Consider the following 20,302-nt stretch of genomic DNA (forward strand, 5'->3'; position numbering starts at 1 on the left):
TCTTGGTTCCAGTCTTATTACAACACAGTGATTTTTCCCACTTCTGTTGGCCTCTGGCACAGATTTCAAAGATATTGATGTTATTGTAAGGATGGGGTAAAGAAAAAAATATCATTCATTTTATTATGTAATACTGTTCAATCCTTTTTAGATTGAACTTCTAAATTCTAAATGCTCCTATATATGAATTTAAATTTTCATGAACCATGTTAGATTTTCTAAGATTTATAACCTTGGTTTTTATTCAACTAATTTTTTTCTTTAACGTGTTTATGAATAGTGTATCTGTATATATGTCTACGCAATACTGGCACATGTAATGCATATGGATTCTAAGAAGTGATTCAGGTTCCTGGGAACTTAAGATAGATTTCTGAGAGAAAATGGGTTTTCAAAGTCAAACTTGGGTCCTCTTCTTGAGCAATAATTATTACTGACACTGTGCCATCTCTCCAGCCCTGAGTGATACACTGGAGAAGAAATTTTTCACCAGAAGAAACTTGTTTAACCCCCTGAATTATGTTATAGTTCATTCTAATCAATAATGGGATTTCATTTTTAGTTCTCTATATGGAGCGTAATGATAGGAATACAAATGTGACATTAACAAAAGAAATTTCACATGTTATTTGATGTTTATATTATTGCTATGAATTGTGATCTGCGTGATGTCAAGGTATTTACTAGAAATTACCCAATTTCAAAGTTCATTGAATTTTAAAAGATTTAATTTCAAGAATGTCTTCAATTTTGATATCAAGTGATATGTCCTACTGCTCAGAAAATATAAAACTTATAGTAAATTGTTCTCTTCAGTGTGATGAGAAAAGTCTATCTAAGGGAAAAGAACATATGAGCTGAAGGTGTAGCTACTGAAATATATATCAATTCTGTAACAAGAAATGAAAACTCATTTTTGTTATAACCACATCTTAGTAGAATATTACATAAGCAACCATGGGAAGAGCATACAGAATTCAAAACAATATAAACAATGCTCTGCTACCCATACACATATCCCAATGTAGCAAAAATTAACAAAAATATGAATATATGGAAAGCAATAACATAACTCTAATGTTATAGACTTAAATGAAAGAATGTTCAATGACATATTAAGCAACAAATTAATAACAATTACAAGAGGATCCAAGATGGCAGCACAGATCATGTTCTCTCATCACAGAGGCTGAGCCAAGGGACTGGGTTGAGAGATTCAGAACATCAAAGCTGGAGTATTCTGGGTGAGATGGGTCCACACTGTCTGGAACATGGTGGGTCTGGCCTCAGGCCACACAAACTAGTCCACAAAGACATTGCTGTTTCTCTGTGGGCATGTTCTCAGGCCCCAGAGAGTGGATGTGTGCCTGAGAGATCCATCTATACTTTATATCTCAGACTCAGTGTCTGGGAGTAAACACATCTTAGTTTTCAGCAGAGGCCATAAAATTCAAAAGGGCCTGTTAAGAGGTCTTGCAAACCCTAATACTCTAGAGATTAATTAGATTAATATAGCCAGCAAAGTTTCCAATAACCATGGAGGAAGAAAAGTAGATATTCCATGAAAAAAGTAAACTTAAGCAGCACCTATCTAAAAAGCCAGCCCTACAGAAGATGATAAGAGGAAAACTCCAAATGAAAGAGGCTAACTAAACCAAGGAAAACACAGGAAATAGATAACTTCACTTTAGCAAAACAACACCAAACAGACATACTACCACAACCTAAATCAAAATACAGAACCTAAGATTCACTGGTCATAAAAAAAACTTTAAATATCAATGGTGGATATTCTCCAATAAACAAAAAAAAAAATAGACAAACAGAAATGATGAATAAAGCAGACCCAACGTTCTTCTGCATTCAAGAAATGCAACTCAGTCACAAAGATATAAATTACCTCATGGTAAAAGGTGGTAAAATGTTCTTCTAAGCAAACAGAAGAAACGAGTTGAAGTAACCATTCTAATATCTAATAAAATAGACTTTCAACCAAAATTAGTAAAAAGAGATGAAGAAGCACACTTATACTTATGAAAAGAAAACTCGACCAAGATGAAGTCACAATTTGGATCATCTATGCCACAAATACAAGTGCACCTACATTTGTAAAAGAAGCAATAATAAAACTTAAACCACACATCTTTACCACAAACTAATAGTGGGGACTTACACACTCCCCACCCATTAACCAATGGATAAGTAAATGAAACACAAGCTGAACTGAGAAATGATTATACTAACAGATGTCATGTATCAAATGGACCTACCAGATATCTACAGAATGTCCACCCAAACACGAAAGAATATGCCTTCTTCTCAGCACCTCATGGAACCTTCTTCATAATTGGCCAAATAGTATGTCACAAAGCAATCTTCAGCAAATACAAGAAGATTGAAATATTACATTAAATATTATCAGAACACCATCAAATAAAGCTAGACCAGAACCACAACAGAGATAACGAAATGCCTACATACACATGGAAACTGAAAAACTCTCTACTGAATGACAAATGTGTCAGGGAAGAAATAAAGAAAGAAATTATGGACTTCTCAAACTTCAATAAAAATTAAGGTACAACACACTCAAATTCATGGGACACGTTGAAAGCACTATCAAGCAGAAAGGAAGTGCCTTCATAAAGAGATTGGAAACAGCTCATACAAGCAACTTAAAGAGACATCTGGAAGTGCTAAGAAAAAAAAAAAGAATGAGAAATACCCAAAAGGAGTAGGTGGCTGGAAACAATCAAATTTGTGGATGAAATCAATAAATTAGAAACAACGAGAACAATTCACAGAATAAACAAAAACAAGAGTTAGTTCTTCAAGAAAATTAACAAAACCGAAAAGTAACTATAAGGCAGAGAGGCCTTATTCAAATCAACAAAATCAACAGTCAGAAAAGGACAAGGGAAACCACAACCACACATCAGAGACAGCAAGATAACTAAAGGCCAGCAGGACAAAACAAATGATAAAAGCCAAACTAATATGGCATCTCCAAAACAAGTTATAAAAAAGCAATCACATCTAAAAACTCTCCGACAACTGGAGCAAAGAAAATGACCTGTAATCCTTAATAATGAAGATAATAATGTAGGAAAGAAATATAATTCAAGCAAAAAATACAGGAGGATAGAGCCAAACAATTTGGGGAACTTAGGCCCAGACAGAGGCCAGTAGAGAGGAAGACAAGAAATCACTGGAACAATTTCTACCTGTCCTTCAAAGAGGAGCTAATACCGATACTATTCAAGCTATTCCAAAAGATAGGAATGGATGGAACATTACTAAATTCTTTCTGTGAGGCTATAGTCACATTGATACCTAAACCCCACAAAGACCCAACAAAAAAAGAGAATTTCAGACCAATTTCTCTTATGAACATTGATGCAAAAATACTCAATAAAATACTCGCAAAACGAATACAACAACATATCAAGACATCATTCACCATGACCAGGTAGGGTTCATTCCAGGCGTGCAGGGATGGTTTAACATATGGAAACCCATCAATGTAATCCACCATATAAACAAACTGAGAGAGAAAAACCACATGATCATCTCCTTAGATGCAGAAAAAGCATTTGACAAAATCCAACACCCATTCATGTTTAAAGTTCTGGAGAGATCAGGAATACAAGGCACTTATCTAAACATAATAAAGGCTATATACAGCAAGCCAATAGCCAACATTAAATTAAATGGGGAGATACACAAGGAAATCCCTCTAACATCGGGGACCAGACAAGGCTGCCCACTCTCTCCATATCTTTTCAGTACAGTTCTTGAAGTTCCAGCCGGAGCAATAAGATATCAAAAGGAGATCAAGGGGATCCAAATGGGAAAGAAAGAAGTGAAATTATCCCTATTTGCAGATGATATGATAGTGTACGTAAGTGACCCCCAATTCCACCAGAGAACTCCTACACCTGAAAAACACCTTCAACAAATTGGCAGGATAAAAAATTAACTCAAAAAAGTGAGTAGCTTTCCTATATACAAATGACAAACAGGCAGAGGAAGAAATTAGGAAAACTACACTCTTCACAATAGTCACAAGCAATATAAAATATCTAGGAGTAACTCTAGTCAAGCAAATGAAGGACTTCCTTGAAAAAAAAACTTTAAACCTCTGAAGAAAGAGATGGAAGATGACATCAGAAGATGGATGGATCTATCTTGTTCATGGTTCAGGAAAATTAACATAGTAAAAATGGCCATCTTACCAAAAGCAATTTACAAATTCAATGCAATCGCTATCAAAATACCTACATCATATTTTGAAGATATTGAAAGATCAATTCTCAACTTCATATGGAAAAACAAAAAAATTTTTCTGTAGTGGCTATTAAAAACAATACCTAATTTCATGGGTTCTCATAACTGAGCTTCATCTTACATTGAGATATATCTTTTAAATACATCTGTAAAATACACAAGATATATGTCTTTGAATCATTAATTCCTTGGGCATCAGTTTAATTTTAATTGGCTTTTGGTCAAGATAACATGCTATATTGAATCCTTGCAAGATAGCCATGAAGTAAAATTTACATTATGTAATGTAAAAAAATTTAAGAGTTCCAAAAGAATTAAGAACACAAGTCACATTTGAGAGCAAACAATGAGATCCTGAAAACTTGGATACAAAAAACAGTGAGTGAAGAATTGAAACAAGAAGGCAGGGAAGATACAAAATGTTGTTAAATAATCAAACTAAAATATGTAAGGGAACAACATAATAAATCAAATAAAAACATCAGTATTCTCACCAAGAGAAAATTTCAAGTTGAAGACTGGATGCAAAGACTTGAAAACAAGACATAGGAGTTAGAATGATTAAAGAATGATGATGATAAAACAATAAAGAAGAATGAAATACAGAGGATACTAAGGACATATGATGAGCAGGTCAATTTCACAAACCATCGGAACAATAAGAGAAAAAGGACAGACTAAAGGCATCTACATTATATCCAGTCAAATGTAGCTTTAAATTTCTTAAGTAAATCAAGATCTGTGGCTACACAAAGAGAGCACTTGTTAAGTACTAAACTCTCAACATCAGAAATGGTCCAACATTGTTTTTAGTTGTTATTTCTTTGTTTCTTTGTTTTGTTTTGTTTTTCTAGATAGGGTTTCTTTGTGTAGCCTTGGCATGCCAGGGCTCACTTAGTAGAGCAGACTGGTCTCAGAGTCACAGCAATTGCCCTGCATCTGCCTCCCTGAGTGCTAGGATTAAAGGTATGCATCACCACAAAACATGAGTCAGAACTGGATATATATTATTTAAATTTGCTTTGAACCAAGAAGAGAATGTGGAATGCTTCTATATAAAGCCCTATGCATAGAATAGCAGCACATAAAGAATTGCAGATTCCACTATGGAGACTCTTAAAGGAGGAGATAACAGTAACACATGTCAAACTTTTAGAGACATAACTGTCAAGGCTAGTTACTATACACAGTATATTGATATCTCATAATAGAAGGAAATAGACCAAAGTTCAATAATGCACACAATTACAGAAATTCATGTGCACTGAAAAAACACCATAAATGATATTTCAAGAACTCCTTCATAATTAAAAGTAAGATGAACAAAAGTTGTCAATGCTACATAAAGACTGCACTAGAATGGCAGAAAGAAAAACATCATTAGAGAGGAATCAGTATCACTGTAGCAACATGCAGAAATAATTAACAAATAGTTATAACAAACAACTGAATTGTAGTAGTCACATTCTCTAATGGAAACACAAAAGCAATAAGAGTTGCTTATGAAAAAGTCAGGTTTGTTGCCTCCATGGGGAAATCAGAAACTCATTCACATACATGAAGAGAACGGTTCTATAAGAGTAGTGGAAATGCATTGCCTTAAAGTGTAATAGAAGCTATTAGAAAATAATCTCTCCATTGGCTGGGTATGGAATAATTCTTGACTAATCAACTACCAAAAGAACTCAGCAACAAAAGATAAAGAACACTCTCTTAGGAGAACATGACTTCAATCCTGGAATGAAAGCATGGCTCAACATACATATATCAATTAGGATTGATCTATCACATAATTCAACTCAATTATAGAAGTACTTTTTATGCACAATAAATAACGAAGTATTCAAACTGGGAAGGGAGAAACGTACCAATTATCTATGCAGTTCCCAATTTCAATGTTCATTGTCATGAAATGACCTTCAAGTTCAATATTTTATTTTAACTTAAATTTCTTTCAAATTAAATTAAACAATCTTTATTCAAGTATTTCCAGGCCCTGTGGAACCTGTTGATCTCAGGAAACACTCCACCCTACAGCTCAATACACAGAAATTCAGTGCCTTCTCACCACAAATAAACCAGGATTTGCCCACTCACTTCTTTTTCTCTTTACACTCTGCTTGTCAAAGTTTACACTGTCAGATTATTGGAGGTCATGTTTGGTTTCTCAGATTCTAGGACAAATTTTCATGGGTGCATGAGTCTTTTAGCCTTACACTACTTATCTGTTGCTGTGATTAAATACTGACCCTAAGCAAAGAAAAACATTGATTTGTCTCACCCATAACTGTCAAGGGAAGACAAGGCAGGCATCTTTGAATTGGATCTAAATCTAGACCCTGATAAAGCTCTGAATATTGGCTTGTTCTGCTAGATTTCTCATAGAACCCTGCCTAGCAAGAGCATCTCCCTCAGTGGGATGGTCACTCATATGGAATTAACATGGAATGGAATGGAATGCCTCACAAATATAGGAACAGTCTAGTCTGCTGGACATAACTTCTCAAGTAATTTTCCTCTGTCCTTTTACTGTCCTTGGTGTCAAGTTGACAATCATTAGCTAGAAAAATCCGGATGAAGTTCTGTAGTGTTTGTATATAGCACACTGTCACTTCTTGTTAGTACATTTCTAGGAATTGGGAAGAAATTCAATTTTTTATCAATTTTGTTTCCATATATTTATACACTTGACACTATACAATGTACTAAGTGACATGTGCTCCATCAGTTCTTGTTTATAGTATAAGGTCATTCATAACTCAACAAGCTAATATAATATATATGGAAGAAGTAGGTAAAAATCTGATATCAGCATGTGTCTAATTTTTCTCAGATATTGCCCTCTGTGTGTAGTGCTGACTGTGGTCCTGGATTCAGAAAATTCTGGAAAGAGGGAATGGCCACCTGCTGTTTTGAATGCAGCCCATGCCCACAAAATGAAATTTCTAATGAGACAAGTGAGTGTTGGTGCTGTACAGAAGCCTTCATGTTTATCCTCATCTCCTAACCACTTTGAGATATTTAACTTGTGAAAAAAACCCAACAGACAATATATATATATATAATTTTCTTATGTAGGTCTTTGTGGAAATACTAATATTAACAATTTCCTGAAGAACAGCAAACAATAAACCCTTATGTGTTTATGGACACTATGACTCATTTTCAATTGACAGAAGATCACATTTTCTCAAAGAAAGATTTTGATAATCAAACTTCAGTTGCATGAATCATATAGATTTTCTTACTGATTTATCTCTTCTAAAACTCTATGTATATACCATTAGACTCTTTCTGCTTCTGGGTTAACTCACTCATTATGATCATTTCTAGTTCAATCCATTTGTCCACAAATTTTGGGAATTCCTATTTTTTTTTTAATAGCCGAGTCGTCTTCCATAGTGTATATGTACCACAATTTCTTTATCCACTCTTCTACTGAGGGACATTTAGGCTGTTTCCATGTTCTGGCTATTATGAATAAAGCTCCTATGAACATGGTTGAGCAAATGTTCTTGTTGTGTGCTGGAGCATCTTCTGGGTATATTCCAAGGATTGGAATACCTGGGTCTTGAGGAAGCTCTATTCCCAGTTTTCTGATATAGCGCCAGATATATTTCAAAAATGGCGGTACTAATTTGCATTCTCACCAGCAATAAAGGAGTGTTCCTCTCTCTCCACGTCCTTGCCTGCACGTGTGGTTACTTGAATTTTTTATCTTAGCCATTCTGATAGGTGTAAAATGGAATCTCAGTGTTGTTTTGATTTGCATTTCCCTGATGACTAGGAGGTTGAGCCTTTCTTTAAGTGTTTCTCAGCCATTCGATATTCCTCTGATGAGAAATCTCTGTTTAGTTCTGAGCCCCATTTCTCATGGGTAATTTGGTTTGATGGTGTTTAATTTCTTGAGTTCTTTATATATTTTGGAAATTAAACATTTGTCAGATGTAGGGGTGGTGAAGATCATTTCCAAGTCTTGTTCTGTTGTCAGTGTCTCCTAACTTACAGAAGCTCCTCAGCTTTATGAGGTCCCATTTATAATTGTTGATCTTAAGGCCTGAGCCATTGGTATTCTGTTCAGAAAGTTGTCTCCTGTGCCAATGTGTTCAGGCTCCTCCCCACTTTTTCTTCTAACTTACTTAGTGTTTCTGGTTTTATGTTGAGGTCTTTTATCCACTTGGAATGAGTGGAGAGTGGGGTCTGACTTTCACACAAACTCTGGTGCCCTATATTTGACCATGTCCCCTTGATGAGGAAGCCAGATGTCACTCAGAGGAAGGATAGCAGGCTACCAAGAAGAGACTTGATACCTTATGAGCATATACAGGGGGAGGAGGTCCCCCTCTGTCACAGCCATAGGGAGGGGAGCAAGAGAAAAATGGGAGGGAGGGAGGAATGGGAGGATACCAGGGATAGGATAACAACTGAGCTGTAATATGAATAAATTAATAAAATGTATTAAAAAATTAAAACTCTATGTAGATAAGATTCTAGTCACAGATCTTTAAAAATGTTTATTTATTCTCTTTGCCTGTATGTATGTGCCCCTACGTGATTTGTGCACACCACATATGTACAGGATTCTGCGCAGTACAGATTAGGGCATCAGACATGCTAGATCCTGTCATGTCACTGTTGGGTACCAAATACAAGTTCTCTGTTATATTAATATAGAGGGAAAATATATCACTTATAATTATGAGAATCTAAGAATGAGATGGAAGATGGTTTGTAATATCCAAAGACCAATTTTCAAATGTCTGATGTTATGTAATTCTAAGAATGGGGGGGCAACGATTCTTCAGACATAATGTAGGAAATATGAGGATCCTTGTAACCAAGAGTTTAGATACTGCATCCAATTAATGCAATAATGTTATAGCTTAGAATAATTTTCACAGAAAGAGTTTAGTTCAAAATATTATTACCACCTACACACAGCGTGTTAGTCAAATGATTATTTATTTAGAGGTGCCCAAATGCAAATAGCCAATGGATAATTTTTCAAGTATTTTGCCTGTCATTCTATATAATTAACTGAAAGTTCTTAAAGATCACTAGAGGCGATTGAGATGAACCAGAGTCTAAATCTCCTGACACCAAGGCTGATGAACTGAATTCATGCCCAGGATCCATGTAGAAACAGTAGGTAACTAACTCCTAGAAGATGGCTTCTTACATACATGCATTCCACCACACAACATTCTCTAAAATAAACTACATGGAATGAAATTGTTTTAAATGTAAAAACAAGTAAAAGTAGAGGTGATTTATATTAACAAATACCACAGAATTACAAGAAAATTATTCTTATCATTTTACTTAGGTTTATGTTTTGGAGGAATGTAGATGCACGTCACAAGTGCAAATGCAGGTGAGAGTCTACGAAAACACATGTAGATAGAGTTACCATGCAGTTTTGAGACACCTGACATAAGTACTGGAATTTGAATTCTGATTTTCTGAGAACTATTTATATTCTCTTTACAGTTCAACCAACGAGCTAAGGTGCTTAAAAACATTAACTAATTATATCTATTCATATATACACTCCTCTAGATAAAAATAATGAAATGGCTTGAAACACATCATCACTCTCTGCAATTATCCAATGACTGGGTGAAATTTCACACATATATTTCAGTTGCCATTCTGGATCTTAACTTATGAATGAAGTACTATAGGAAAATAAAAAAATATTGGTTATGACTATTGGAATCCTTGTGTTATCTTGCTCATGTTGTTTTTCCATGTGTATTGCACCATTGAGTCCACTCACAGAGTCTGAGTCCCATAGAGATTAAAAAAGAAGGGAGGAGGAATGGGCTGAATGATTCCAAACAAAATGGAATCAAGATGAAAGGTTTTAGTGCTCATTAAGTTCAGAGTTTTCTACTTTCAGTGTTAACAAGTATCAGGAGTCCTGGTCGCTATGACCAGATAAACATACAACTGAGAAAAGTGTCATTTAATATGTTGCAGTTTTTAATCATTAACTTTATATTTATATGTCATTCAACTCTCACTCTCACCCTATTACAAGGTCCTTATACCTCCAATAAAACTCAGATACATAAGCTTCCTTATTACTTCTACATTCACACACACACACACACACACACACACACACACACACACACAAATATAAACCACACATACAATCTTCTCATTCCATTTATGTTAGTGTGTTTGGGCTAGTGAATTGAAACTCAAAAATTTACAACAGGTCTTGTCCTAATAGAAGACAGAGTCTCCTTCTGTCATAGAGGCAAGAGTGATAAAACAGTCAACAACCTCAGGACACATGAATATACAGAATTTGTTATTTTAAAATACACTCAAGTACACTGTCACTAATGAATTTACCTTTCATAAACTCAAGAGTCTAATGTCATTTCAGTATAACACGAAGAACAATGTAGAAAACTGTACTTACAGAAAACATTATAAATTATATCATCAACAAAATTCAATAAAAATAGAAAGGATTACTTTTTCTTTGAAGAGAGTGAGTATGATCAAATAAAAACATTGCTGTGCAACCCTGCCATTGAAGTACATAAACAGTATTAAAATGTGCATATCGCCATGCTTCTCTAATGTCCTATCAATAAAATGCTGAAGCAGCACTAATGAAACCTCCCTTTCTCCATCAGATGTGGATCAATGTGTGATGTGTCCAGAGGAGCAGTATGCCAACCCAGAGCAGAACCACTGTGTAGACAAAGCTGTGGTCTTTCTGAGCTATGAAGATCCATTAGGTATGGCTCTTGCCTTAATAGCCCTGTGCTTCACTGCATTCACTGCTGTGGGTCTTGGGGTCTTCGTGAAGCACCATGACACTCCTATTGTAAAGGCCAATAACAAAACCCTCAGCTACCTCTTACTTATATCACTCATGTCCTGTTTCCTCTGCTCCTTGCTCTTCCTTGGGCGTCCAAACACAGCCACCTGCATCCTGCAGCAGATCACATTTGGAATTGTGTTCACTGTGGCTGTTTCCACAGTTCTGGCAAAAACAATCACTGTAGTTCTGGCTTTCAAACTCACAGGTACCAGAAGAAGGATGAAGTATATCCTAATATCAGGGGTACCTAACTACATCATTCCCATCTGCTCCCTATTCCCAGTAATTCTGTGTGCAATTTGGCTAGGATCCTCTCCTCCATTTGTTGATATTGATGCACATTCTGAATATGGCCATATCATCATTGTGTGCAACAAGGGCTCAGTTACTGCATTCTACTCTGTCCTGGGATATTTGGCCTGCTTGGCCATGGGAAGCTTCACTGTGGCTTTCCTGGCAAGAAACCTGCCTGATGCCTTCAATGAAGCCAAGTACCTGACATTCAGCATGCTCGTGTTCTGCAGTGTCTGGGTCAGCTTCATCCCTGTATATCATAGCACCAAGGGCATGGTCATGGTTGCTGTGGAGATCTTCTCCATCTTGGCTTCCAGTGCAGGGATGCTTGGATGCATCTTTGTTCCTAAGTTCTATATAATTTTGTTAAGGCCAAAAAGAAACTCTATCCAAAATATCAGAAAGAAATCCTAGTGCTAAACTCATATTATATGAACTACAACTTACAAATAATGGGTCTACACAGCCACCAAATATAAAGTTGCAGTTCAATATCTATTTGTTTTTAGAATGACTCTCACACTTTTTTCTAATGGTGATGCTAGTCAGTATCATATCTACTAATGTTATCTGCCTTTTCCATATAATCTTGTTCTAAACCTTTCTTTTCATGAGACTTCTCTTTTTGGCATGTGTACAGTGTGGAATGTTCTTTTCTGCTCTAACATAAAAAAACCTTCACAATAAACTCAAAGTATTCTTTAACACTTTGATGAATGAATGACTTTTTTGACAGTTCAATAGTGAGAGGAAAATACAAGGAGATTTTAGAGAGTGAACAGCTGTTTACAGATGAAATATAAAAAATGTCCCTCTTACAGGGGGAAGGTAAGATACCCCTAATAGTATTATATGAGTTAAAGGAATATTACCTTGGATAGAGAGCAATGTCTTAATTAATACATAAATAAGATACAAAAGATGGATTGATAACTTGCTAGTTAATAGTATGCCTTTCTGTTGTAGAGGACCTGACTCAATATCCAGTCCAGTCTTGAGAAAATGATTATTCCAACCATCTGTAACAATAGCTCTAAACAGAAAATCCAACTGATGCCTTCTTTTGGACACCATGGTTATGTTAACTCATAGGTGTACACAAAAATATACTGAGACACACACTTAAACACATGAATGTACACACCTACACACAATTCACATTACATAATTTTTTAAAATTAATAATATGTTCTGGCTATTAGGAATAAGGCTGCTATGAACATGGTTGAGCAAATTTTCTTGTTGTGTGCTGGAGCATCTTCTGGGTATATTCCAAGGAGTGGAATAGCTGGGTCTTGAGGAAGCCCTATTCCCATTTTTCTGAGATAGCACCAGATAGATTTCCAAAGTGGCTGTACTAGTTTGCATTCCCACCAGAAATGAAGGAGTGTTCCTCTCTCCCCACATCCTCGCCAGCATGTGGTGTCACTTGAATTTTTGATCTTAGCCATTCTGATGGGTGTAAGATGGAATCTCAGAGTTGTTTTGATTTGCATTTCCCTGATGACTAAGAAGGTTGAGCTAAGTGTCCACCAGTAGAAGAATAGATAAAGAAACTGTGGTACATATACACTATGGAATACTACTCAGCTATTAAAAACAAGGAATTCCCAAAATTTGTGGATAAATGGATTGAGCTAGAAATAATCATAATGAGTGAGTTAACCCAGAAGCAGAAAGACTCAAATGGTATATACTCACTTATATCTGCATATTAGCCCAAGGGGCATGTCACACGAAAGCCTTCACATACCAGGAAACTGGGACAGAGGGGAGGACTTCCTATTGGGACTCTAGATGAGAGAAGCATGGGAGAATAGCAAAGTAGAAGGATCCAGAGGGTCCTAGAAACCTACAAGTAGAACATTATGATAGGCAGATTTGGGACCAGGGGTCTTGCCCAAACTAAGGCACCAGCCAAGGACAATACAGGTGATAAACTTTAAACCCCTACCCAGATCTAGTCAATGGTTAGAACATTCTCCACAGCTGAGTGGAGAGTGGGATATGACTTTCTCATGTACTCTTGTGCCTCACATTTGACCATGTCCCCTGGAGGGGGAGACCTGGTGGCACTCAGAGGAAGGACAGCAGCTTACCAAGAAGAGACTTGGTACCCTATGAGCATATACAGGGGGAGGTAATTCCCCTCAGGAACAGCCATAGGGGAGGGGAATAATGGGAAAATGGGAGGGAGGGAAGAATGGGAGGATACAAGGGATGGGATAAACATTGAGATGTAACAAGAATAAATTAATAAAAAAAAGTAGTAATATTATACAAAAAAAATCTTCACTAAGATTTGTTTTTCAGTTTTTAATTTTTATATCATATTTCTTTTTACATACACATATTATTACACATAAATGAAATAAACTACCTACAGTAGGAAGAACCACGGAACAATCAGGACTTATAAAAATGTTATATTCATAGTGTTTGGCTACTTGTATTTGGCAATCTCGAAGAAATTATATTTCTTATATTAATGCATCTAAAATTCTGAATGCAAATTAATGTCTTTCATATCTCCTCTCTATCAACTTAAGGCATGTATATAGACTGAAAGCCATCTTAACAGCTAAACAACTAAGTTTAATTGGAAGATTAAACTATCTGGTCACAACCATATCAGAGACTTGAGCAGGAATAAAACTTAATTATCTATGTAAACCAGAAGTGTAGGTTAGCAGCTTCCAACATGAAAAAGCGACTGAGATAATTTGCTTCTTGAACAGTCACCCAAAACTCTCATGCAGGTGTAATTCAACATACAGAAATCCACCAATGTAATCCTTCATATAAACAAACTTTTTTTAAAAAAAGAACCACATCAGCATCTCCTTAGATGCCAGAAAATTATTTTTAAAAATTCAGCACCATTAATGCTAAAATCTGGAAAGGATCAGGAATACAAGCAAATACCAAGATATAGCAAAGGCAATATAAAGCAAGCCAATAGTCAACATCAAACTAAATGGAGAGAAATTTAAATCAATTCCACTGAAATCAGGGACAAGAAAAGGCTGTCTACTCTCTGTATCTCTTGAAAATAGTACTTGAAATCCTAGCTGGAGCAATAAGACAACAAACGAAGAAGAAAATATCACTCTTTGTACATAATGTGATAGTAAACATAAGTGATCCCAAACATTCTACCAAGGAACTCCTTTAGCTGAAAAACACATTCAGCAGAGAGGCTAGATACAAAATCAATTCACAAAACCAGTATCTGTACTTTACACAAAAGACAAACAGGCTGAGGAAGAAATTAGGGAAACAACACCTTTCACAGTAGCCACAAAAATACATAAAATAACTCTAGCCAAGCAAGTGAAAGGTCTGGATGAATAAAATTTCACCTGGGAAGAAAGAAATTGAAGAAGATAGCAGAAGATGGAAAGTTCTCCAATGCTCATGGATTGGTAGGATTAACTTAATAAAAACAACCATCTAACCAAAAGAAATATACACTTTCAATGAAATTCCCATCAAAATACAAACATAATTCTTTTTAGAACTTGAAAGAACAATTCTCAAATTCATTTGGAAACACACATAAAAAAAAAACCCAAATAGCAAAAACCAATCCTAGACAATTAAAGATCTTCTGAAGGTGACTCCATCCCTGTTCTCAGACTCTACTATGGAGCAACACTAACAAAAACTGCATGTGCCAGTTGATCGATGGAACCAAATTAAAAGCTATGAAATAAATTAACACACCTATGGTCATTTGATATTTGACAAACAAACCAAAAACCAATATAATGGAAAACAGACATCATCTTAACACATCATGTTCAACTAAGTGGATGTCTACATATATAAAACTGGAAATAGGTCCATATTTAGCAAACTGTAAAAAACTAAAGTGCAAGTGTGTACACTCAATTTTTTAACAAATATATTATATTACAAACTTATTAACTGAGAGTATCTCACTTATAAACTGACTAATGTAAACAATAGGAAAAGGAGATTAACAAATACAATAATGAAACTGTAAAGATATCAGGTCCTTGCATAAACAGCAGGATTTCTTCTGCTGGATCCTGGAGCCACCAGAACCCGGAAACTGGAGCTTGGAGCACCAAAGCCTTCCCACCAGTGGTTCTCTCTAAGAGTATCTTGAAGTTGAATGATGAACAGCCAAAACTGTCGCAAGCCTCTAAAGGCCTCGCCTTGTGTTTTGGGCTCATTTTTATGCCTCTTCTCAGAATTTGTTCAAGGATGTTTTCCAGGTGGTTAATAACCAATGTCCCCCACGTGGTAGTTCAACTTCTAAGGGGATAAACATCATCACCTGCACTCTCACAAGTCTTTTCTCGTCCCCCACTATATCTCTTCTTCACATGTGGATTCAAGACTTCAACATAAAACCAGACACTCTAAATATGTTAGAAAAAATTGGGGAAGAGTCTTGAACTCATTGGCACAGGAGATAACTTCCTGAATAGACTGCCAATAGAATGCTGTAAGTTCAGCAATTGATAAATGGGACATCATGTAACTGACAATTTCTGTAAGACAAAGGACACTTTTAATTGAGAAAAATGACAGTATACAGATGAAGATAAGATTTTCACAAAACCTACATATGATCAAGGGCTAATTTACAAAATATATAAGTAAATCCATAAGTCAACTGCCACCAAAACAAAAAAAGCTAGCTAAAAATGAGGTACCAAAGTAAGTAGAGTATTCAACAGAGGACTATTGAATGGCTGAGAAACATTTAAACAAATCCTTAAAGTCCCTAGTTATCAGGAACATTCAAATCAGAACCACTCTGAGATTCAATCTTACACCTCTCAGAATGCCTAAGATAAAAATATTGAGTGATGGCACCTGCTGGAAAGAATGAGGAGAAAGAGGAACACTCCTAAATTGCTGGCAGGAATGCAAACTTGTATAACCACTTTGAAAATCAATCTGGTGATTTCACAGAAAACTAGGAATATAGCTACCTCATGACCCAGCTATACACTCCTGTTCATATACCTGAAAGATTCCCCACCATACAGCAAGTACATTTTGCTCAAGTATGTTCACAGCAGTTTTTATTTGTAATAGCCAGCATCTTGAAACAACCTACCTTACCCTCAACTGAAGAATGGATAGAGAAACTGTTGTACATTTAAGTCAGATTTTAAAAACAAGGAAGTCTTGATATTTGCAGGCAAATGGATGAAACTAGAAACAATATCATGAGTGATTGTAACCCAGACCCAAAAGAGATACATGCGGCATATACTCACTTATAAGTGATTATTAGAAAATTAATAGATTATAACCACACAACAATGCAGATACCTAAAGAAACTAAATGTCAAGGAGGGCCCTAGGAAGAATGTTTAACTCTCATTCAGAAGGGCAAATAGAATAGGCACATGAAGCAAGTGAAGAAAAGGAAAAGTATCCTAACAGAGAGGTCCTCTGAATGACTGCAGCAAGTAGGAGATCTAAGCAGAAGCTGAGGCACACAACCAAATATTTTGTTGGAGCACAGAGAACCTTATAGAAGATTTATGGAATACAGGGGCCAGGAGGGCTCAGGAACTCCTCAAGGAGCCCAGTGAAGCACACAAATCTGAGTGGAGGAAAAGAATACTGAAGATACTGATGTATCAACCAAAGACCATAATTGTGTTAAACCCAGAAAGAAATTGTATCCAAACAATCAGGAAGAAATCCTAGTCCTACACTCATATTATATGAACTACAACTGACAGTCAATGGCACTGCACAACCACCAAACAGAGGTTGCAGTGCAATCTCTACTTGTTTTTAGAATGACTCTCACACTTTTTTATGGTGATGCTAATCAGTATCATACCTACTAATGTCATCCACTTTTTCCATATAATCATGTGCTGACCTTTTTTTTTTTTCATGAGACTTAGCTTTTTGGCAGATGTACAGTGTGGAAATGTTCTTTTATGCTCTAACATAAAAAATGTTCAAAACAAACTCAAAGAATTGTTTAATACTTGGATAAATTAATGACTTTTATCAAAGTTCAATAGTGAAATTAATTATAAGGATATTTTAGAGAGTACAGTTTAGTTTACAGATGAAGTTGAAACAATGGTCCCCTTATGGGGGGGGAAGGTAAAATGAACCTATTAGTATTACATGAGTTAAAGAAATATAGCCTAGAAAAGGGGGTAATGTCTTAATTAACAAATAAAAGTTAGAAAAGATGGATTGATGACTTACTAGTTAATAGTGTGCCTTACTGTTGTAGCGGACCTGATTCAATATCCAGTCCAGTTTTGAAAAAGTGATTATTTCAACCATCTGTAACAATTGCTCCAAAAAGAAAATCAAACAGATGCCCTCTCTTGGGCACCATAGTTATGTGAACTCATAGGTGTATACAATATACTAAGATACAAACTTAAACATACACATGTACACACATGCACACAATGCAAATTACATTGTTTAAAAATTTAGTAATATATTACAAAAAATCTTCACTAAGATTTGTTTTTCACTTTTTATTTTTTAATTATATTTCTTTTTTACATATACATTTATATTATTACACATAAATAAATTAAACTACATAGGGCAAGAAGAACGACAGAACAATCAGGAACTATAGAAAAATGCAACTGGACCCCTATTTGTCACCTTGCACAAAACTCAAGTCCAAGTGGATTAAAGACTTCAACTTAAAACCAGAGACATTAATTCAGTTAGAGGGAAGAGTGAGGAAGAGCCTGGAAAACATAGGCACAGGCAACAACTTCCTGAAAAGAACACCAACGGCCCAGGCCTTAATGTCAATCATTAAGAAATGGGACCTCATGAGGCTGAGAAGCTTCTGTAAAGCAGGAGACACTGTCAAGAGAACAAAGCGACAGACTACAGACTGGGAAAAGATCTTCACCAACGCTACATCTGACAAAGGTCTAATATCCAAAATATATAAAGAACTCAAGAAATTAAACGCCACCAAACCGAATAACCCAATTGAGAAATGGGGCTTGGAACTAAACAGAGAATTCTCAACAGAGGAATGTCAAATGGCTGAGAAACACTTAAAGAAAGGCTCAACCTCCTTAGTCATCAGGGAAATGCAAATCAAAACAACTCTGAGATTCCATCTTACACCCATCAGAATGGCTAAGATCAAAAATTCAAGTGACACCACATGCTGGCGAAGATGCGGGGAGAGAGGAACACGCCTTCATTTCTGGTGGGAATGCAAACTAGTACAGCCACTTTGTAAATCTATCTGGTGCTATCTCAGAAAAATGGGAATAGGGCTTCCTCAAAACCCAGCTATTCCACTCCTTGGAATATACCCAGAAAATGCCCTACCACACAACAGGGATATATGCTCAACCATGTTCATAGCTGCTTTGTTTATAATAGCCAGAACATGGAAACAGCCTAAGTGTCCATCAGTAGAATGGATAAAGAAATTGTGGTACATATACACTATGAAATACTACTCAGCTATTAAAAACAAGGAATTCCAAAAATTTGTGGATAAATGGATTGAACTAGAAATGATCATAATGAGTGAGTTAAACCAGAAGCAGAAAGACTCAAATGGTATATACTCACTTATATCTGAATATTAGCCCAAGGGGCATGTCCCACAAAAGCCTTCATGTACCAGGAAACTGGGACAGAGGGGAGGACATCCTATTGGGACTCTAGATGAGAGAAGCATGGGAGAATAGCAAAGTAGAAGGATCCAGAGGGTCCTAGAAACCTACAAGTAGAACATTATGATAGGCAGATTTGGGACCAGGGGTCCCGCTCAAACTAAGGCACCAGCCAAGGACAATACAGGCGGTAAACTTTAAACCCCTTCTCAGATCTAGCCAATGGTCAGAGCATTCTCCACAGTTGAGTGGAGAGTGGGATATCACTTTCTCACGTACTCTTGTGCCTCACATTTGACCATGTCCCCTGGAGGGGGAGACCTGGTGGCACTCAGAGGAAGGACAGCAGGTTACCAAGAAGAGACTTGATACCCTATGAGCATATACAGGGGGAGGTAATCCCCCTCAGGAACAGTCATAGGGGAGGGAAATAATGGGAAAATGGGGGGAGGCAAGAATGGGAGGATACAAGGGATGGAATAAACATTGAGAAGTAACAAGAATAAATTAATAAAAAAATGTCATAATTGTGAGAACCTACAGTGGAAGAATGTGGTTTAGTGAAGAAGTGACAGGATCTCTCTTTATGCATGTATAGATGATGTCTTGTAGCATATTTGAAGATTTTATGACTCTGACCATCAAATTCTCTACATTTGTCACATTGCTATTAAAAGAAAACATGGGTCACACTATATATGTATTACAGTAGAAACTATCAAGACAAGGTTGTTTTGTTTGTTTGTTTGTATAAATAGTCCTGGGCTCATATTATGGGTTACATTTATCTGCTGGAGTCAAGCTGAGTCCCTTTCACTAATATTCTCTTCCTACATGTATGCTTCAAGTATTGTCAAATTTTACTCAGAATCTCAATATTTCAAACTGTTAACTTGGAGATAGAGTGTTGTCTTAATATTTAAGAGTATAGGCTGGTCTTGTCAAGGATCTAGGTTTGATTTGCAGTAACCATATCATGTCTCACAATTGATTATATGACCAGTTATAAGACATTTAATCTGCATTAGCACAATGACTCCATGTGTCACACACATATAAATATAGACAAAACACTTATGCAATTTGAAATGAATATTTAGGCAAGACATTTGTTATCATTATAATAGCTTTTGTAACACTTAATAATTACAATATCATAAGACTTAGTTGTATTTTTCCTTTCAATTTTCTCTCTTTATTGAATCTATTTTCTGACAGTATGTATATGTCAAAACCAACAACAAAA

At 36.0% G+C, this 20,302-nt stretch overlaps 1 protein-coding gene across 4 annotated transcripts in view; it reads left to right on the forward strand.

Moving 5' to 3' along the window:
- LOC127203508 (vomeronasal type-2 receptor 116-like) overlaps window positions 1-20,302 on the forward strand; it is a 34,603-nt gene that overhangs the window by 7,218 nt on the left and 7,083 nt on the right. For 2 of the 4 annotated variants that reach the window (XM_051162313.1, XM_051162315.1), the window contains exons 5-6: window positions 7,121-7,244; window positions 10,944-11,842. In XM_051162313.1, coding sequence (XP_051018270.1) covers window positions 7,121-7,244; window positions 10,944-11,842 — 1,023 coding nt within the window. Of the gene's footprint in view, window positions 1-7,120; window positions 7,251-10,943; window positions 11,843-20,302 lie in introns of those variants that run through there. The other 2 variants (XM_051162314.1, XM_051162316.1) reach the window with 2 other exon arrangements.

Source organism: Acomys russatus, chromosome 19, assembly GCF_903995435.1.
Source record: "Acomys russatus chromosome 19, mAcoRus1.1, whole genome shotgun sequence".
Taxonomy (NCBI): domain Eukaryota; kingdom Metazoa; phylum Chordata; class Mammalia; order Rodentia; family Muridae; genus Acomys; species Acomys russatus.